The 20,000-nt window shown below is 45.7% G+C and overlaps 1 protein-coding gene across 1 annotated transcript in view; it reads right to left on the reverse strand.

Moving 5' to 3' along the window:
* The window catches only part of abca5 (ATP-binding cassette, sub-family A (ABC1), member 5), a 47,726-nt gene that overhangs the window by 23,856 nt on the left and 3,870 nt on the right, over positions 1–20,000 (reverse strand). The window contains exons 3-16 of the mRNA XM_062526798.1: positions 16,858–17,047; positions 14,735–14,902; positions 14,295–14,392; positions 12,349–12,575; positions 10,481–10,622; positions 9,129–9,317; positions 7,111–7,258; positions 6,382–6,559; positions 4,996–5,054; positions 4,372–4,482; positions 2,752–2,927; positions 1,416–1,535; positions 748–886; positions 1–22 (exon numbers count right to left, since the gene is read on the reverse strand). The exon at positions 1–22 is cut by the window's left edge and continues 69 nt beyond it. Of these exons, the coding sequence (XP_062382782.1) occupies positions 1–22; positions 748–886; positions 1,416–1,535; positions 2,752–2,927; positions 4,372–4,482; positions 4,996–5,054; positions 6,382–6,559; positions 7,111–7,258; positions 9,129–9,317; positions 10,481–10,622; positions 12,349–12,575; positions 14,295–14,392; positions 14,735–14,902; positions 16,858–17,047 (1,967 nt within the window). The remainder of the gene's footprint in view (positions 23–747; positions 887–1,415; positions 1,536–2,751; positions 2,928–4,371; positions 4,483–4,995; positions 5,055–6,381; positions 6,560–7,110; positions 7,259–9,128; positions 9,318–10,480; positions 10,623–12,348; positions 12,576–14,294; positions 14,393–14,734; positions 14,903–16,857; positions 17,048–20,000) is intronic.

Genomic DNA, 20,000 nt, shown 5'->3' on the forward strand with positions numbered 1-20,000 from the left:
TGCGATATCACTGCCTTACGATCTAGAGAGAGAGGGAGAGAGATGGAGAGATGGAGAGAGGGAGAGAGAGAGAGAGAAAGAGAGAGAAGAGAGAAGAGAGAGAGACAGAGGGGTGGGGAGAGAGAGAGGAGGGGGGAGAGAGAGGGAGAGAAAGAGAGAGAAGAGAGAGAGGTGGAGGAGGGAGAGAGAGAGAGAGAGAGAGAGAGAGAGAGAGAGAGAGAGAGAGAGAGAAGAGGGAGCAATAGAGAGGACACACCATTAATTTACTGCCAATATCGATGCACAGATGGCACACTTACAATATCCATGAGGCAGACAGTTTAATATATGATGAATGAGTGGGCAATACTGTGCACTGTGCCAGAAAACACTGGACTGACTGATAAAAACAGATTAGCCTGCATAGGAAGACATAAGGCACAATACAGACACTGCAGAATGGTGCAATAATTAGGAATTAAGACCAAAGCAGAGAGCAACCCATGACGGTCATTACAGACGGGGTCAGTTTAGCATGAAATATTGAACGATTAGCCACGCTAGCAGTGAAACGGATGAGAGGAGAGCAGGTGAGGGATAGAATGATAAGAGGAGAGGAGAGGAGAGGAGAGGAGAGGACAGAAGAGGAGAGGAGAGGAGAGGAGAGGAGGAGAGGAGAGGAGAGGAGAGGTATCCGCAGTGTTGGCTGAACGAGAAAGCAGATGGACAGAGTGAAAGGGAGGGAGGGGTGCTGCGGGGTGACCGTACCGGCGAGGATGTCGGCTTCGTCCATGTAGTGGGTGCTGAGGACAGTGACCCGGCCGGCTCGTCGGTTCCTCAGGAGGGACCAGACCTGGTGCCGCGAGCAGGGGTCCATTCCTGCAGTGGGCTCATCCAGGAGCAGGATCTAACACACACACACACACACACCAGTGTGCACACACACACACGCAAATGCACGCACATACGCGCACACAGACACACATACGCGCACACAGACACACATAAAACTCACACACACACACACACACACACACACACACACACACACACACACACACACACACACACACACACACACACACACACACACACACACACACACACACACACACACACACACACACACACACACACACACACACACACACACACACACACACACACACACACACACACACACACACACACACACACACACACAAACACACACACACACACACACACACACACACACACACACACACACACACACACACACACACACACACACACACACACACTTAAACGTTACCACCCAGTAATGTATGCCAGGCACATATACACACAATAAATGATACACACGGATAACACAAGAGCCATGGTAGACGGCTGAATTACGGCCAATATGGACCCATGGAACTGGAGCGCGGAGCACAGGGCACAGGGTCAGGCACCTTGGGGTCTCCCAGGATGGCGATGCCCACCGACAGCTTCCTCTTCTGGCCGCCACTCAGGTTCTTGGCCTGGGCATCCATGATCTTCTCCAGGTCCAGATCCTTTAGCACTTTAGACACCTGACGGGGGGACACACGCAGCACATTAAACACACACACACACAGACCACACACACAGACCAAACACACACACACACACACACACACACACACCACACAGAGAGACACATACCAACTAAACTCATAACTCTTTACACAATACTCAGGGACTATTTAAGAATAAAATGAAAACATTAAGAAAGTAAGTAAGCAAGCAAGTAACAGAACGTTGAGAGTATCACACGTTTATATTCATAGTTGGTTTATGTCCTGATGTTTCTGTTACGTGTTCTTCTACATATGAGATATGTTGTTATTCCATTCTGTTCCTGCACTGTCCCTGTGTATATCTGTGTGTGACTATGTGTTTAGAGATAAGAGGGAATATTATGACTGCAGTGTTTCACTGTTATGCATGGCTGCGTCTGCAGCTATCTGCTCCGGATTGCCAGGCTCAGAGTCCGATTCAGAGTAGTCCACATTAGCAAAGATCCTTCATTACTGACAAGATAGAGCAACATAATGCATCTCTATCTATGGAAGCAAAATTCGAACAGTTCCTGTCTGCTTAAAGAGGCGTGACGCAAAGTCGTCATAGTGGGATATCGATCTCTGTCAGATTGGCAAGCAGTTCAGCTCAAATGTTTTTAGGTCTGCTTAAAGGGGGATTTCGCCCCCCTCCCCTTTGCGAAAACAGAACGCGGAAATGATCGAACGTTTGCGCCTATCGCTCCGCTTTAACCCTCTCTGACGTACAGTAAGCATCCGTGAAGGACACTTAAACCCTCACTATTTCCTTGTCTAGTTAGAGCAGCTGGTGGATCTTTAGGTCTGACTGGGTCTTCGTTCGTCTGTGGTAGGAAAATTACCATCAATGTATATGAGATGGCTTCCAATTCAGAGGAGGGTTATTCCCATCGTGTATAATTTTCATAAGTTATGAACTTGAACAGAGTGATTAGTTGTGGCATTATAATTACAACCGGGTGGGAAAAGAGGCTTGGTTTTAAATATAGACAGCGGAGTTCGAGGAGAGCACAGGAACAGACAAACAACACAACAATCAACTGCTCCCATCCAAGCCATCCGAGCTCAGGGGACTAATACACACACACACACACACACACACACACACACACACACACACACACACGCATGCACGCACGCACACGCACACGCACACGCACACGCTAACACACACACACAGACACGCGCGCACACACACAAACACACACACCTCAGCGTCGATGTCGGAGGGCAGGATGCCCTTGATGGCGGCGAAGATGCGCAGGTGCTCCTCCACGGTGAGCACGTCGAAGATGATGTTGAACTGCGGGCAGATGCCCACCAGCTGCTTCATCTCCGAGCCTTCCGCGATCTCCGCCACCGGGGAGCCGTAGATGGTGGCCGAGCCTGGATACACATCATCATCATCATCACCACCAGCACCATAGGGAGGGAAAGTGAAAACCAGCGCCCCAAGTGGTTGCGTTCCTATCGAAGAGCAGCTCCAATGTCAAGTCCCATAGACCGACTTTTCAAAAAAATACTACGCAGCTATACCAGCGATCTTAACCACCAAAAATATTTTTCAGTCGGCATACTGTAATAATCTACTAACTGTGAAAATATCAGACTCTATTTCGCCTTATTTAAAAAAACCGTAATTGCTCGTTTCATTTCATAAATGGACTACAACTTCAAGTGACTTGACACCCTTCGACGACGTTACTCACCTAGCATGGTTTGTTTATTAGCCTGTTAGCTAGTTGGTTAGTAGTAGACAATCACACTTACTGCCAGCTCTTGTGTGAGTAGGAGCACAACACAAGTTATCCCAACATAAAGGTAATTACCACGCGGTTTACATCGCTCTCTGTTTTTACAAAAATATGATAAGCAAGTTAAGCAAATTGCCGTTTTGATCAGTTGGAGATGGAGCGCCCAAACTGGTGACGTCAAATGCTACTGTAGCTAGCTACTGTAGTTCGTTATCACCATGTTACAAACAAACTCAAAACAATTAAACTGATCATAAAAAATAAAGTATGACCACTAGAAGCAATAGAGCTGACCTACATGGATAGCATATTGAAGGCATTTAACTAACTTCCGATCGTGGGCCGAGATATATTTTTTCTAAAAGAAAATCCCATCAACTCCCGCTAGCCTCTAGGAACGCAACCACCAGGTGGCGATGAGATTACTTTCCCTCCCTATAGTCACTATCATCACCACACTCACAATCATCACCACCACCACCACCATCATTCATCATCATCATCATCATCACTAGCACCACCGCAATCATCATCACCACCACCACCATCATCATCATCATCATCACTATCACCACCACAATCATCATCATCATCACTATCACCACCACAATCACTATCATCATCATTACCATCATCACCATCATCACCATCATCACTATCACCACCACCACCACCATCACCACCACCACCATCACCATCATCATCATCAGACATTTTTTAAAGGTGCTACAGTATGTGTAAATTTGAGTGGCCTTCAAAGCACCATTATGTCTGGCACTCTACCAAATACATTGGGCTGAATTTAATAGAGCTCCACATGTGGCATAAATCACTAACGTGCCTGGCACTACCAGCAGGTCCGCATGCCAACGTTAGCACAAAGCATAAGCGTTTTTGTCATTACATCAAAAAGGTTGTTTGGCCAAATTTGGTCTGACTTGTAGGTCATTTTTGAACATATTATACACAGAAACGATGATACACAGCACATTTAAAGCAATCCAGAGCCCAGAGAAGTGGACATGTCTACTGATGAGCACAGCGACGCTAAAGGGAGTTCAGTGGTCGCCACTCACCTTCAGTGGGGGGGCAGATGCCGCAGAGGATGTTCATGAGGGTGGACTTGCCCGCTCCGCTGTGCCCCAGCAGCGCTGTGATCTGGCCCTCGTAAATGTCAAAGGTGAAGCCTGACCACACACACACACACACAAATACCAAAATGGTGTCAGAGTCACATATACTGTACACACACACACACACACACACACACACACACACACACACACACACACACACACACACACACACACACACACACACACACACACACACACACACACACACACACACACACACACACACACACACACACACACACACACACACACACACACACACACACACACACACACACACACACCACAAATGGTGTCAGGGTCACATAAACACAAGTATACACACAGACACACACCAACCAAAAATTCACAAACCAAAACAGTGTCAGGGTCACACACTCTCTCTTTCTCTCTCTCTCTCTCTCTCTCTCTCTCACACACACACACACACACATACACAAACAATGTCCAGGCTACAGACACAACAGTGTAAAACATGAGAATTTAATATGATAGTGAGTAAGTATTATTTTGAAAAATAAACCAAAAAAATACGTTCAGTCATTAAGAGCTTGACTCACTCACCCCGCAAAGCCTCCACTATGCTGTCCTTCTCTTTGTAGACCTTACGGATGTTATTAATCCTGACAGGATGAGAACAGTCAACACACACACACACACACACACACACACACACACACACACACACACACACACACACACACACACACACACACACACACACACACACACACACACACACACACACACACACACACACACACACACACACACACACACACACACACACACACACACACACACACACACACACACACACACACACACACACACACACACACACAGTAAGGTCAGTAATGGATATTAAATGACTGTTTGGCACAGGGCCATTACAGCGTTGGGGCTTCTGCTGGAAGTGCTTCCACAGCTCATCGTCTGTATGTAGGCGCTTTATTTCCAAAATGACTGCAGCAACTCAGCCGGAACGATCCTTAGGGCGGAGGTTGTGCGAGAGAGAGTGAGTGAGAGAGTATGTGTGTGTGAGTGTGTGTGTGTGTGTGTGTGTGTGTGTGTGTGTGTTTGTGTGTGTGTGTGATTAATAGTGACAGACAGGCATCATGTACGTGTGATTTTGTGTGTGAGCAAAAGTGACAGACAGACATTGTGTGTGTGTGTGTGTGTGAGCAAAAGTGACAGACAGAGATTGTGTGTGTGTGTGTGTGTGTGTGTGTATGTGTATGTGTGTAGAGTAGTAGTGTGGGGACACTGAGCTAAACCAGAGCATTCAGGAGATTGTTTGGGAGGTGACGTCACCCCACACAAGCACTCAATTTTCTCCTTCAAAAGGACAAAGAGACACAGAGACACACACACACACACACACACACACACACACACACACAGCCAGGCAGTGCTGCCAAACAGGTGGATAAACAGATCAGCGTCAATCATGAGACAAGAGACAAGGGCAGCTTGCAGTAAACATCTACCTCATGCAAGTCAGAGAGAATTTGATATAGACATACTGTTTATACCACAGACATGAGGATACAAATAATACCGTTGTTAGAGTAAAAGCTGATTAGTATAGGGTGCTTTAGCCTAGCTAGTCACAGAACAGTCAAATGTCAAACATCAGCAACAACACTAGGGTCCAAGTGAGAATTCCACCATCTGCCAGCAGTGTCAAGCAGTACATTATCTTATGTGATGAATCATAATATGATATTTTTTATTATATTCATGTCATTTACAACAATGGCACACCTGGATCGTTGGTCTGATTGGTTCTAAATGCATACAGAGTGATTTGAACTATGCCTATTGATCGCGCCTCTTGTGCAGTTGTTTAATGTTCAATCTCAAAAGATTGAGGTTGGTCTGGTGATAGCCAGGCTGAGTGTGTGTGTGTGTGTGTGTGTGTGTGTGTGTGTGTGTGTGGTGTCCTACCTGATGGCCTCCTTGCCTCTGAACTCGGGGGAGATGGGCTCGATGGACTCGTCCCCCGCGGGCGCCCCGTTCACCTCGGCCTCGTACACCGAGCTCACCTCCGTGTAGCGCTTCCTGCGCTGCGACCAATAGGACGGCTTCAGGAAGTAGAGGACGGAGCGCCGCATGCCAAATTCACCTTGACGACGACATAAATAAGACAGCTTTACTTTCAGTCATCAGCATTTTTAGATGATTCAGGATGATAAAACAAAAGCACCATGGTTTAATGAAATTGGAGGGGAAAAAAACCCAAAAAACAGTCGCATGCCAAATTCACCTTGACAACGACAAAATAAGATGCTTTCCATTCAGTCATCAGCATTTTTAGATGATTCAGGAAGTTTAAAATAGCAACATAGTTTAATGAAATTACAGCGGAAAAAAACAGTACTTTTGCTTTTTTTAAGGGGACACACAGATTGAACAGATAGCTAGAGGAGTGAGGAGCAATTGGCCCAATCTGACAAAAAGGGCACCAGATTGGAATCGTGGACCTCCCCTTTAACTGGGGGCTAGGGGTTCTCAATGTTTTTAGTTCCAAGGACCCCTTTTGGGGGACAACATTTTCCCATTTTCCCATTTTAACCATTTGTATTCTCTAGCACCAAATAGACACAATTTGCTTGTTTTTTGGGTGAAAAGGGCATCATCTTTTTAAACTGTTAAGTCCAGAGGCGGAGTGGTTACCTGGCAGCACCTGGTCCAGGTAGACGGCGAGCAGCAGGTAGAGGATGCAGTCCAGGAAGAGCATGAGCAGCGGCACGTAGAGGGCGTGGGGGCCGCTGGCCAGCGTGGAGAAGACGGCACCGTCACCCTGGGCCTCCAGATACACCACCTACACACACACACACACACACACACCAGGGCATGTACTGATGATCATAGACCTGCGTTATCCACATACACTAACTACACACAGGCCTAGACATCAGCATGTACTGTAGATTAGAGACCTGCATTATCCACATACACACTTTTACTGTTGATCAGAGACCTGCGTTATCCACATAAACTAATTACACACACACCAAGGCATGTACTGTTGATCAGAGACCTGCATTATCTACATGCACTACCTACACACACACCAAGGCCTTTACTGTTGATCAGAGACTGCCATTATCCATATGCACTAACTACAGACACACCAGGGCATTTGCATGTACTGTTGTACCACTTATACACAGAGCTACACACAAAGCAGGACATTAGCTATTACTAATAACTACTGATCAGAGATCAGTATTATTCACATACAGGACAGAAGTACGCACAAGCACATCTATATTTCATAAATCAGATTCTCTTATTCTTAGGCTGGGTAAACCCTGCCTGATCTGCCCGCGATTCCGCCCTGCAGCTCAGGCTGGAACACTGCACATCCATCTCTCCTGCTTCCTGTCCACATCTTCTGGGTCCAATCCCAAACTAGCTTATCCAAAAGGCGCACCCGGATCATTGGTCTGATTGGTTGAAGGACTATCCAAATGCATAGAGTTATTTAAACTATGCCCATTGATCCCTTGACTAAAGTTCAATCTTAAAAGATTGAGCTTAGTATGGTGACAGCCAGGCTATCTTATCCTGGCAAACTTCTGAGAGAGGGAGTGAGCCTGGTCGATAACTGCAGCATTCTCCCATCCAAATCTATGTAAACACACAGTTTTGCCATTTTCGGCGGTAATTCTAAGGGCATGGCAAACCAAATGCATAACATAATAATAACTCCCTCTCGCACACCGCACGTCTTTCTTGGGTGTCTATGATTTATTACAAGTCTGTGATTTATAAAAAGCCTCCTCTGAAATTATAACTTGTCCCAAAAGGGGTTTTTATGCTTTCCTCTGCATTGGTCTGTCAATAGGAAAGGTTTCCTATTTCCTACTTCTATTTACGATAACTTCACTATCTCCAACATGCCTAAAACATTGAGGAAGGATACCGGAGCAACACAGACGTTTTTGAGACTTAATTTTTTAATGCCAAAGACTAACGTTTCGATGTTGATTACATCTTTGTCAGAGTCTGTCTAAAACATTGTCACGATACTATATGCTGAACACATACACCTCTGCATGTTTGTGGATGTCTACAGTATGGCCAATACCATATTAATGTCCCTGTGTATCAACTTCATAGTTGAAGAAATTGTGCAAAATCAATGTGTAAGCCGCGACTAATTAGTCGGGAAATGACGGTATAACATTAGCACAGTACTATACGTTGAATACATAAACCTCTGCATGTTTGTGGATGCCTATGGCCACAAACCATGCTACACAATGAAGGGAGGTAGAGAGGCTCAGAGAGGGACTCTGGTGTGGTCCTCGCCTTACTGGAGGCCCGTTGGAAGCCATCTGTTAAACGCCTCCGACCTGGCGGCGGATCGGATCGGAGTGGAGTGGCTGCAAAACTCACTGCACAATGTTCTGGAGGACGGCCAGGACAAACAAGCTTGCGGTCCACTCACACCGCCGCATTCTCATGCAACGAGCCAATGAATCAAGCGGCTTGCCATCGCCCGTCGCCGAGGGAGTGGGGGCCCCCCTCCGACTACTCATCTCACTCTCGCCTCAAAAGGGCCGTCCGTCACCACGGTTACGGCTGGGGGGGGGTGGGGGGGGGGGGGGGTGGTGCTGGGGGGGTGTGGTATGTGTATGTGTGTGCGAGGAGGGGTTGCCATGGCGACCCGGGTGGCGCGTTACCTGGGCGATGCCGATGGAGAAGGCGCTGGGGGAGAGGAGGCAGAGGAGCCAGACGAGCCACTGGGGGAAGTCGCGCATGAGCACGGTGAACAGGGACAGGCAGCCGAACACCACCGTCAGCATGGAGCCCACCGTGCTGGCAAACTTGGGCTTCTTGAAGAGCGGCGTCAGCATAAAGGAGAAGAAGATCTGCCAGGGAAAAGAGAGGAGGATGAGAAAGGAAAGGATGAGAGAAAGATAGAGAGAGAGAAAGAATGAAAGAAAGAAAGAAAGAGGGAAAGACAGAAAGAAAGAGAGTAAGAAAGTGAGAAAGAAAGAGAGAGAAAAACAGAAAGAGAGAAAGACAGAAAGAAAGAGAGAGAGACAGAGAGAGACGGAGAGAGAGAAGAAAGAGTTTATTTCAGAGCTGGAGGGGCCACAGTGTGTTCAATGCCAGCCCCAGAGAGTAAACAATCCTGTATCTGACCCTTGTGTTGTGATAATTCTCAAACAGCTTATGTTTCATAAGATGAGCTTCCCGTTACACCATTCCAAACACACACACCCCCAGTAATTCTCTGTGCTTCCACACACACACACACCACTCATCCTTCGCCAAACAGGCCCCGTCTCTGCAGCGTCCTCTAAGACCTCGCCCAGCAGCGGGAGCTTACACGCTAATGACACATAAAACAGCCGCTGACACCAGCCACGACTGCCTGGAGAAAAATAAATAAAAATATAAACTATAATCCCTGCCTGGGCAAACGGCCGACCGACGCGCAGAGATGCCCGAGATGCTACGCTAACGCTGGGCTACGCTAACGCTGGGCTACGCTAACGCTGGGCTAGCGCTTCCGACAGCAGAGGAAAGGGCTCAGGGAAAAGCCAGGGCCAGAGTTTTGACAGCTCCCCCAAGAACACATCTCTCCGTAAATTTAAAACCAATTCAGAAAGCTTAGTTTTTTTTGTTTTGTTTTTTTACTCTGGGGTTGGCTTCGAACTGCTGCTGGAACAGATACGCGGGAGCCTCCTCTGTTAGACAGGGTGTTTTAAAGCAGTGTGCCAAATCATGTACTTTGCATTCTGTGCGTTTACATTAAACCATAAATAATACAACACACTTTTCATGTAAGTACATTATAATAGCAATATGCTGATAATCTACACCCAGAAGCAACTGAACTACTACTACTAAAATTGCAATACAATGCCATGCATGCATGCATGAATTAATGCATGAATGCATGCATGAATTAATGAAAATGTTTAACAATACAATTATGATCAAATCATCTCAATATTGACCAAAATAATGGCGATTATATTTTTGCCGTGATCAAGCTGCCTCAGAGCGTGCTGCTGTGACTTACTGAGGAGATTCCGTAGAGGAAGATGAGCAGGAAGATGACAAAGAAGTTGCTGTTGTAGAAGAGGGAGGTCCAGGTGGCGATCACCGCCATCAGGATGGACATGGTGGTCACTAGAGCAGCGTACAGGAGACCCCACGACAGCCTGAGGGCACACACACACACACACACACACACACACACACACACACACACACACACACTTATTTGCATTCACAAGGACAAAAATTTGACATTTGCAATAATTGCTCAGAGAAGTTGTAGTCATACGACTCTGTTGGCAATAATAAAACCGCAGCACAACAGATGTTACGGGTGAAAGTAAACAAACACACACACACACACACACACACACACACACACACACACACACACACACACACACACACACACACACACACACACACACACACACACACCATTCAAGCATGTGAGGATCACAAAAAGGTTACTAAAACTCGAAAAGTGCTAAATATTCCAGCAGCACTTCATAGCAGTTTTAAGAGACAGAGAGAGCGCCCTCATCACACATCTCCTCTCTCCTCACCAAAAGCCACTTCAACATCAAACTAATGTTTATTTATTAAGCACTCACCACCACTATTTATCCATCTAAACCATCTGTTGCTTGCTACCAGCAATCATTTTCACAGCCGGCACCATCTGCAACGGCAATATTTTTTCATTTGATCAAAACCCCCCAAATCCACAAAAATCCTGCAAATCCACCTTAGTGAGCTGCCATGTTTGTTTCTGAACCCACACCTCACAAGAGTGGGTGAATCAGTGTCGACTTACGAACTGCGCATAAGAGGCTTTGAGGCCTGAAACGACTGCCACCAAACGCTAATGAACAAAGCCACTTGATCAAAAGGACGTGGGCTCTGACTGCTGCCAGACAGGGAAACAGGGGGGGGGGGGTGTCAATCATGTGTGATTCCCCCCCCCCCCCCCCCCCTTCATCACAATCTCACATGCTGAAGTAGTTTGTGATTTTTCTCTTTTCTTACCATTACATCCGACACATAACCCATCATCTTCGTGGTCATTGTGATCTTTGATGTTACTTTCTTCGTTCCAAGAATAACGACATAAAGCCTCATTTAATGGTCAACTTTAACAGGCCTGGAGTCGTTGGCGCAATACTCTGTTTGCCCCATACCAGAACGGCCTTCTTATTTTGTATCAAAATACTTTGTAGCTTAAATAAATAACTGCCAAATATTTTAGGTAAAACCAAAAGCTTACTTTTGGTGATGTGATGACATCATAAAAGTGTAAAACAATGAATGTAGCCTGTGGCTGGTGCTGACTCAGCTATTTTGCCAGACTCCAGTGATCCAGTGCAAGATGGGAAACTTGCACACACACACACACACACTCATAACAACCTCAAATTTCTTGAGAACTGTAATGATCAGTTTCTTGAGAACTTTAATCATCCAATCACCCCACATGGAACCGGTTATGTGGTGCCCAGAAGCATTGCTCAATCTGGGAATGCACTGAGAGACAATCAGAGACTTGTCTCCACTTTGAACTGCTTGTCAACTTCTGTTGTGATTACATCTCTTACACATTATTCAGGCTATGAGATATAACAGGCAGGTAAGCATTAGCATAGTTGATCTGTTAACTGTTTGTAGGTAATGGCATGTCTTGTACTGTAGGCTCTCAAACACTTTTCACTTCATCAGCAGTCAGTGTGTACTTATGAAGGAATATATCAAATAGACAGATATGGATGGTTTGCAAGGTGATATTTAAAGATTATTTTTAGCATTTTATTTTGATACATGGTGTGGCTAGTGTATCTTGTAGTTAATGTTGATACACTTCAAATGAGGGTATTAGCGCACTCCTTTGCTCACCAGAAGGCCGAGTCGTACAGTCCCATCATGGTCATGGTGTCCTTGAGGCGCCGCTCCTTCTCGGCGGCCACGTTGACGATGAGGAAGGAGACGAAGGGCGTGAAGGCCAGCACCAGGTAGATGGAGATGAGCGCGTGCGGGAACTTCTGCACCTCCACCGAGCCGGGCTGACCCATCATCACCACGCGCACGTTCATCTCATGCCACACCGACCGCTTGGTCTGCATCTGCGGCGGGCAAGGAGATCATTAGTATTATTATTATTTTTTAATTTAATTTATTTATTTTTTATATTTCTTTGGGCCTTTTTATGCCATTAATCTGACAAGATAGTGGAGAGAGTGACAGGAAGACAGTAAGAGAGAGAGAGAGAGAGAGAGAGAGAGAGAGAGAGAGAGAGAGAGAGAGAGAGAGGAGAGAGAGACAGAGTGAGAGAAGAAAGAGTTTATTTCAGAGCTGGAGGGGCCACAGTGTGTGTGAGAGAGAGAGAGAGAGATGGGGTGCGGTGGGATCAGGAAATGACCTAGGCCGGACTCCAACTCAGGTCCACATGCCAACGGGATTATTATGGTATGGGCACTGTAACCACTGTAACCACTGTAACCTGTAACGAGTCCCACGTTCAGCAAGTGACTGCAATCAGTTTGGAACAGCAGTATTACTTCCCTGGCATCACTATCCATACTAATGTGGTCCACTAAGGGTACTTGGGGCACTAAGTAGTAGAAGTGGGCACAAGTGGAAAGCTGAGAGAGGGAAGTCAATCAATAATTCTGCTAGTAATGTTTTTAGTAGTGGCAGTACTACTAGCAGTTACTGCATAAACAGAACTAGTTGCAACTGCCACCAGTGGAGGTAGAAGAAGCAGCATTTCTTAAAGACTGTGAAGGCAAATGTGGAGGTAGAAGTAGCATTTCTTAATGACCGTAAAGGCATAGACGGAGGCAAAGGTAGAGGGGATGTTAGGGAACTCCAACTACTCCCTATAGACCAATACATCAGCTGCCGGTTATATAAAGTAGGGTTCAGCTTCAGACCAAAGATTCCCGACGAGACGAGACGAGCCGCGACGTTCTAAAACCTTGCGACTGCGACTCAACGTGTTTAATGCTCTGCGACGGCTTGCGATGGCTTGCAACTACAGTATGTGCAACTATGTGCAACTCGGATATCATACAGGGTCATACTTTTAGTGTCAGAGTGACCTACGAATGAGGAATGCAGAACATCAAACCACGTATTGTGATATTGGGCAGAATGCGGAACATTAGACCGCATATTGGAGTATTGGACCCAACACTCTATTCCACTTTCTCTCAGGATCTACAGCACAGTTGTACCATTCTGCAAAAACAGGGAACTGAAACTGGCTCATTGGGGGGGAAGTAGTGGCTGGTTAAGCCTCATAGCCCTCCAGCTGTTGGTTTCATTTTTGAAAACAGGTGTATTTGTGGCCAGAGTCTCCCGGGTATTGACTCTTCTCGAGGCAAGAAACAGAGTGAAGTTTTCTGTTGCAATCTGGGGCAAGGCTACTACCGGTACTACTCTCATGAAATGTTTATGTTCTCGAGCTTAAAACGGAACGGGGCCAAGCGCTGTTGTTCCCTAACTGGATGATGCTCGTAAATGAGACTGAGCCCTGTTCAAACATGCAAATCCATCTCAATGAGCCGCCGTGATGTACGTTCCAAAACCCACCATCTCAGAACAGTGGGTGAATCAGCATCGACTTGCTAACTGCACCTAAAGAGGGGTTTGATCTGCATATGCCCCTGACTGGCTACCACTGCAACACGCTAATGAGCAAAAGCCACTTGATGCAGATGAAGTGGCCACTAGCGGAAGGCCGAGAGACGGAGGTTGGTGTCAATCATGTGCGAGTCAGAGGCGAGGAGAGAGCCACGAGTGTGCGATTTGCTCTTGACCTTTGACCCTTTCTCGCTCACCTGTATGATGGCGGCGTCAATAAGGGTCTGGAGGCGCACAAACCCGGAGTACCAGTAATTGGCGGCTCGGCAATTCACAGAGTTGGAGAAACAACTAGCTGTGGGTGTGAGAACAAAACAAAGGGAATTAAACAAAAGCATTATGGTAACTGACACAAAGAACTTTTCTGTCTTTCTTTTAAACACTTAATAACATCATAATAAAGGTACATTTATCTTTATAATATGATCTTGTTTTTACCTTGTCACAATAGAAAGGCTAAATCTGCCATGCAGCCTCATACAAGCATTATTACTATAAAACAGTATGTTTATATATATATAAAAAACAACCACAAATGTATATTTATACAAAATAATATTTATTTACATAAATAATAATAATATACTATAATAATAATTTGTCTGGCAGCATGGGCACCATGCCCTCCCGCTCTCACCGATGGACTCCGTGTAGTCGCTGGGTAAGGGCAGCTGATTGTAGGGGAACCTGAGCCTGTAGGACATGTTGTCTCTGAAGACCACCCCCGCGTAGCCCAGAGGCTCGTACAGGCTGGCATTCTCCAGGTCCTCCTCGTTGGCGAACATCTCCAGACGATCATCCATGTCTAGAAACAAAAACCCAGCCAGGCCTGTGATAACCTTTTCATGCACCGCAATACAGTGTACACATACAGGGCTTAAAGTATGGAAAATTACTGAGCTGGAAGTTATCAGATTTTATTTTGAAGCCAGTAATAATTATGTATTATTTAATTTCAAATCTTAACCAGCCCAGCCTTTGCCTGAATTCAGGTAATGTGCATTAGAACACAAGCAAGAAAACATATTGGCAAATCTTTGACGTTCAGTGTACCTCAACTTATTCCTAGAATTTGCTTCATTCTTCTGTTCCAATCTACTACATCCTTTTTAGCCCTGACAAACATGACAGATGTTGTACATATTTGTGGTACTTTGAACAGTCCCTCTTTAGATCCACGCCTTGTAATTTGACATAAAGCATGGGGTGCTACCCATAAAGGCTGCCTCAACTGTACCTAACTAGCGTTCCCTTATATTTAAATTCCATACTGCCCGTGTATTGGGATCACTCAATGCCTAAACTAAAGTGAGACTGACTCAGAAAGTCTAGTCTACTTCAAAATCTGAAGCCAAATTTCAGTTTTTCATGGTTCTCCATTTTTAGAAATCGTTTAATGGGAATAATATAAGAACCAGCTACTTTTAACTGAAACAAAGAAACGATCACAATCAACAGCTGTAGATGTCCACTGGCCTAAATAAAGCAACGGAAGCATGTCAGGTCAAACCAATCTTCGCCAACACGTCAGGATAGCAGCGAACGACGCGAGCGACGCACACATCTCTCCGACGCCTAAACCATCAGCGGTTTTGCAGGGTTATAATTAGACCAGAGAGAGAGTGCGTGTTTCAAAAATAGAGGTAAACACCGGACAAGCACATATACTGTATTTCCTGTGACTCACTTCCTTCTGGCTGCGTTCTCCTAACGCCCTGAGAGCTGCACTCACTCATAGTAATATTGCAGGTATCTGAGGGAGAGACGTTCTGCTGACGTTGAGTTATCACAAGCTGTTTTGTAACATGACCTCCACCACAACAGCAATCCTAGTACATGTATACATAACAAACTTTCCTCATGTGCTTCAACTTGCTTCGGAAAAAAGGCGGCTCAGATGCAAATGAATGCTGGATAACTGTGTGGCATGTGTCTAAAAGGTCTAGACAGATGGAACATAACTTAGCCATTTCATTCCCCAGTGTTACAGCTCATAGTGTCATATTTGCTCTCAGAGCTATGCCTCTGGGTTAACTTCCATTTCAATTCAATTAGCAGACGCTTTTTACCAACACAACTTGCATATATTATTCATATTACGATTTTTTACACCAGAGCAACTCAGGGTTAATTGCCTTGCTGACAGTGAAAGCCGAGAATTGAACCCACAACTTTTTTGGCTCCTGAATGGTAGCTCAGCTCCATGACCACTACCCTATCACTGCCCAATCATGTTGATACACTGTGAATGCTAACAAAAGGCCACAGGCCACAAAGCGGCACATGGTCCGGCATGGGCTATCGGACTCTCGGAGCTACTGGGTCAATATAACCAACAGAACTCGTGGGCCGACATAACCAACCATGAAGCTCTTGGGCCAACGTAACCAATCATGGACCTCCTGGGCCATCGCGACCAACCATGGAACTCCTGGACCAATATAACCAACGGAACTCCAGGGCCAACATAACCAATCACAGACCTCCAGAGCCAACTTCACCAACCACGGACCTCCTGGGCCAACGTAACCAACCACGGACCTCCTGGGCTAATGTAACCAATCAAGGTTACAAGACCTCCTGGGCCAACGTAACCAACCACGGACCTCCTGGGCCAATGTAACCAATCAAGGAGCTCCTGGGCCAACGTAACCAATCACAGAGCTCCTGGGCCAACGTATCCAATCACAAAGTTCCTGGGCCAACATTACCAACCCCTACAGCTGTGTAGTCCGGCGAGGGGCTCATGGTGGGACTTACGGAGAATCTGGGCCACCTCCTCCATGATGTGGTTGGTGATGTTGGTGATGGGGGTGTAGCCGAGGCCCTTGATGGGCAGGTAGTTGTCGCTCTCCAGCTCCATGGTGCCGATGCCGCCGTAGTAGACGTGCGGGTTCAGCGTGCTGATCAGGATGAGCAGACCCAGCAGCAGCAGCGGCAGGATCAGCTCCTGAGGGAGAGAGGAGCACACACACACACAGTCACACAGTTACAAAAACACAGAAACACAGACACAGTTACAAAAACACATATAAACACACACACACACACACACACACACACACACAAACAGTTACAAAAACACATATACAAACGCACACACACACACACACACACAGTTAAAAAAAACAATAAACAGTTACAAAAACACATAAACAACCACACCCACTCACACAAACAAGTGCGTGCACACACACACACACACACACACACACACACACACACACACACACACACACACACACACACACACACACACACACACACACACACACACACACACACACACACACACACACACACACACACACACACACACACACACACACACACACGAACACACACGAACATCGACACGAGAGTCAGATGAGCCAAATCAGAGCATCCAAACCACATCAAACGACTTGAAAGTAAGGTACGGTTGGAGGAGACAGGAAAAACAGGCAAGCTATAAGGATGAAGTGTGTGTGTGTCTGTGTGTGTGTGTGTGTGTGTGTGTGAGAGAGAGATTCATCTGGAGTCATTATGCATATTGCTCAAGGTGTCTTCAAGTTTCTTCACGTTTCACACTAGCAAGGCTAGTTTTAATAACCAGACTGCTCTCTCTGGTATCTAGCTCTAAGTCCACTTCTGCAGCTCAAGAAGCCACACCAGGTGCTAGCGAACTCAAGGTCATAAGGTCATATGGGCCACATACCCAGGAGAGGTTCCTTGTGCTCTATGAGGAGCTTTCTGTCTATCGTCATTTCCTTCTCCTTATTCATGATACAGATGGCGTGAAGGATATTTTTACATATGAATAGACCCTTGAGCGTAATCCAGACAGTACTATAATTGCTCTCAGTGTATGACTGAAGGCTCCAAGACCTATTGAATACTGTGTGCACAGTTTAGGCATTTAAACGCAAACTTAAAGGGATATTCCGCCATTTTTGGAAATACGCTCATTTTCCACCTCCCCTCGAGCAAAACAATCGATATTTACCTTGTTCCCGTTCATCCAGCCATTCTGTGAGTCTGGCGATACAACTTTTAGCTTCAGCCTAGCATAGATCATTGAATCGGATTAGACCATTAGCTTCTCGCCTGCTAGCTTCATGTTTAAAATTGACTAAGATTTCTGGTAATTTTCCCATTTAAAACGTGTCTCCTCTCAAGTTAGAAAGTGCAATAAGACCAACTGAAAATGAAACCTGGCATTTTTCTAGGCTGATTTGACATGGAACTACACTCTCATCTGGCGTAATAATCAAGGCAACTTGCAAACGTACCATAGGCGCAGTGATATCGTATGCAGCATCTGAAAATAGTCCCCATAGACAACAAGCAGTAGTAGTGCCAGTAGTTTGCAAGTTGCCTTGATTATTACGCCAGATGAGAGTGTAGTTCCATGTCAAATCAGCCTAGAAAAACGGCAGGTTTCATTTTCAGTTGGTCTTATTGCACTTTCTAACTTGAGAGGAGACACGATTTAAATGGGAAAATTACCAGAAATCTTAGTCACTTTTAAACATGAAGCTAGCAGGCGAGAAGCTAATGGTCTAATCCGATTCAATGATCTATGCTAGGCTGAAGCTAAAAGTTGTATCGCCAGACTCACAGAATGGCTGGATGAACGGGAACAAAGTAAATATCGATTGTTTTGCTCGAGGGGAGGTGGAAAATGAGCGTATTTCCAAAAATGGCGGAATATCCCTTTAATGTTGAAACATTCATGAAACACATGTGGTTGAGTGATGCCATACGTGTCAGATCCCTAAGAGCTGTGCTGGTTTTCACCCCAGTTCCAATCCTGAACGTTCCAATCGTGCAAGACACTGCCACGCCCAACAATAAACTCGCCTCAAATGGCACACACACACACACTTATATAGCGCAGAGTCTTTCCGGGGTCAACCAGAGTGATTTACGTCCGCAGTCACAATGACCTTTTCTGTCAACTGACCAGAGTTACAGTAGTTTCCTTGGACAGAAATCAATTTCACAAGACACAGGAGGGGGTAAATAAAATCAGATACAAAAATAAAATTTAAAAAAATTGCTTCACGAGTTGGATTCAAAAGTGTTTTGTTTTACTTTGTTTTTTTGGAGGGGAGACAGATTGCTTGGCCTGCGTTTGACTCAGAAATGAAGAGGCTCTGAGGCTTGTTCACAGTAAACAACTCCACCGCTGAGCTGGGTATTGCCCATTATCTCTCCCCAGATAGCTCACAGCCTGCTGCTGCTGCTGCTGCTGCTGATGGTGATGTCATGGCTAAAGAAGAGTGTTGGGTGCCATTCTATCTGCTGCGCTCACTCCGTTTGGTCTCATTCTCTTGTGTCTGTTTGTTTTTGGTTCCACTTAACTAGCCTTGTCTTTATTCATCCATTGTTCTCTCCATCCATCCAACCATTCCTCTTTGCTCTCTCTTTAATCCTTCCATCCATTAAACCCCTCCTCACTTGCTGTAATCAATCCATACATCCATCCCTCCATCCCTCTCTTCATCCACTCATTCATTGATCTATCTATCATTCTACTTTACCTATCAATCCCACTCTGCCTCTCCCTATTCTATCCATCCATCCATCCATCTCTCCGTCCCTCGCTCTCTCCATCTCTCTAATCAGTCCATCCATGCATCGTCTCATCCATAGGCCTACATCCTTCTAGCTCACCAACCCATCAGTCCATCCTTCTCTCCATTTCCCCCCAACACCATCAATCTATCTATCTATCTATTTATCTATCTATCCATCCATCCATCCATTCATCCATTCATCCATCTAATCAGTCCATCCATGCATCCTCTCATCCATTCATATAGGCCTACATCATTCCACCTCACCCATCCATTAGTCTATCCATCTCCACTTCTCCCAAACCATCTATCCATCCAATCCATCCATCCATCCATCCATCC

The sequence above is a fragment of the Sardina pilchardus genome, chromosome 22, assembly GCF_963854185.1.
Source record: "Sardina pilchardus chromosome 22, fSarPil1.1, whole genome shotgun sequence".
In the NCBI taxonomy this organism is placed as follows: Eukaryota; Metazoa; Chordata; class Actinopteri; order Clupeiformes; family Clupeidae; genus Sardina; species Sardina pilchardus.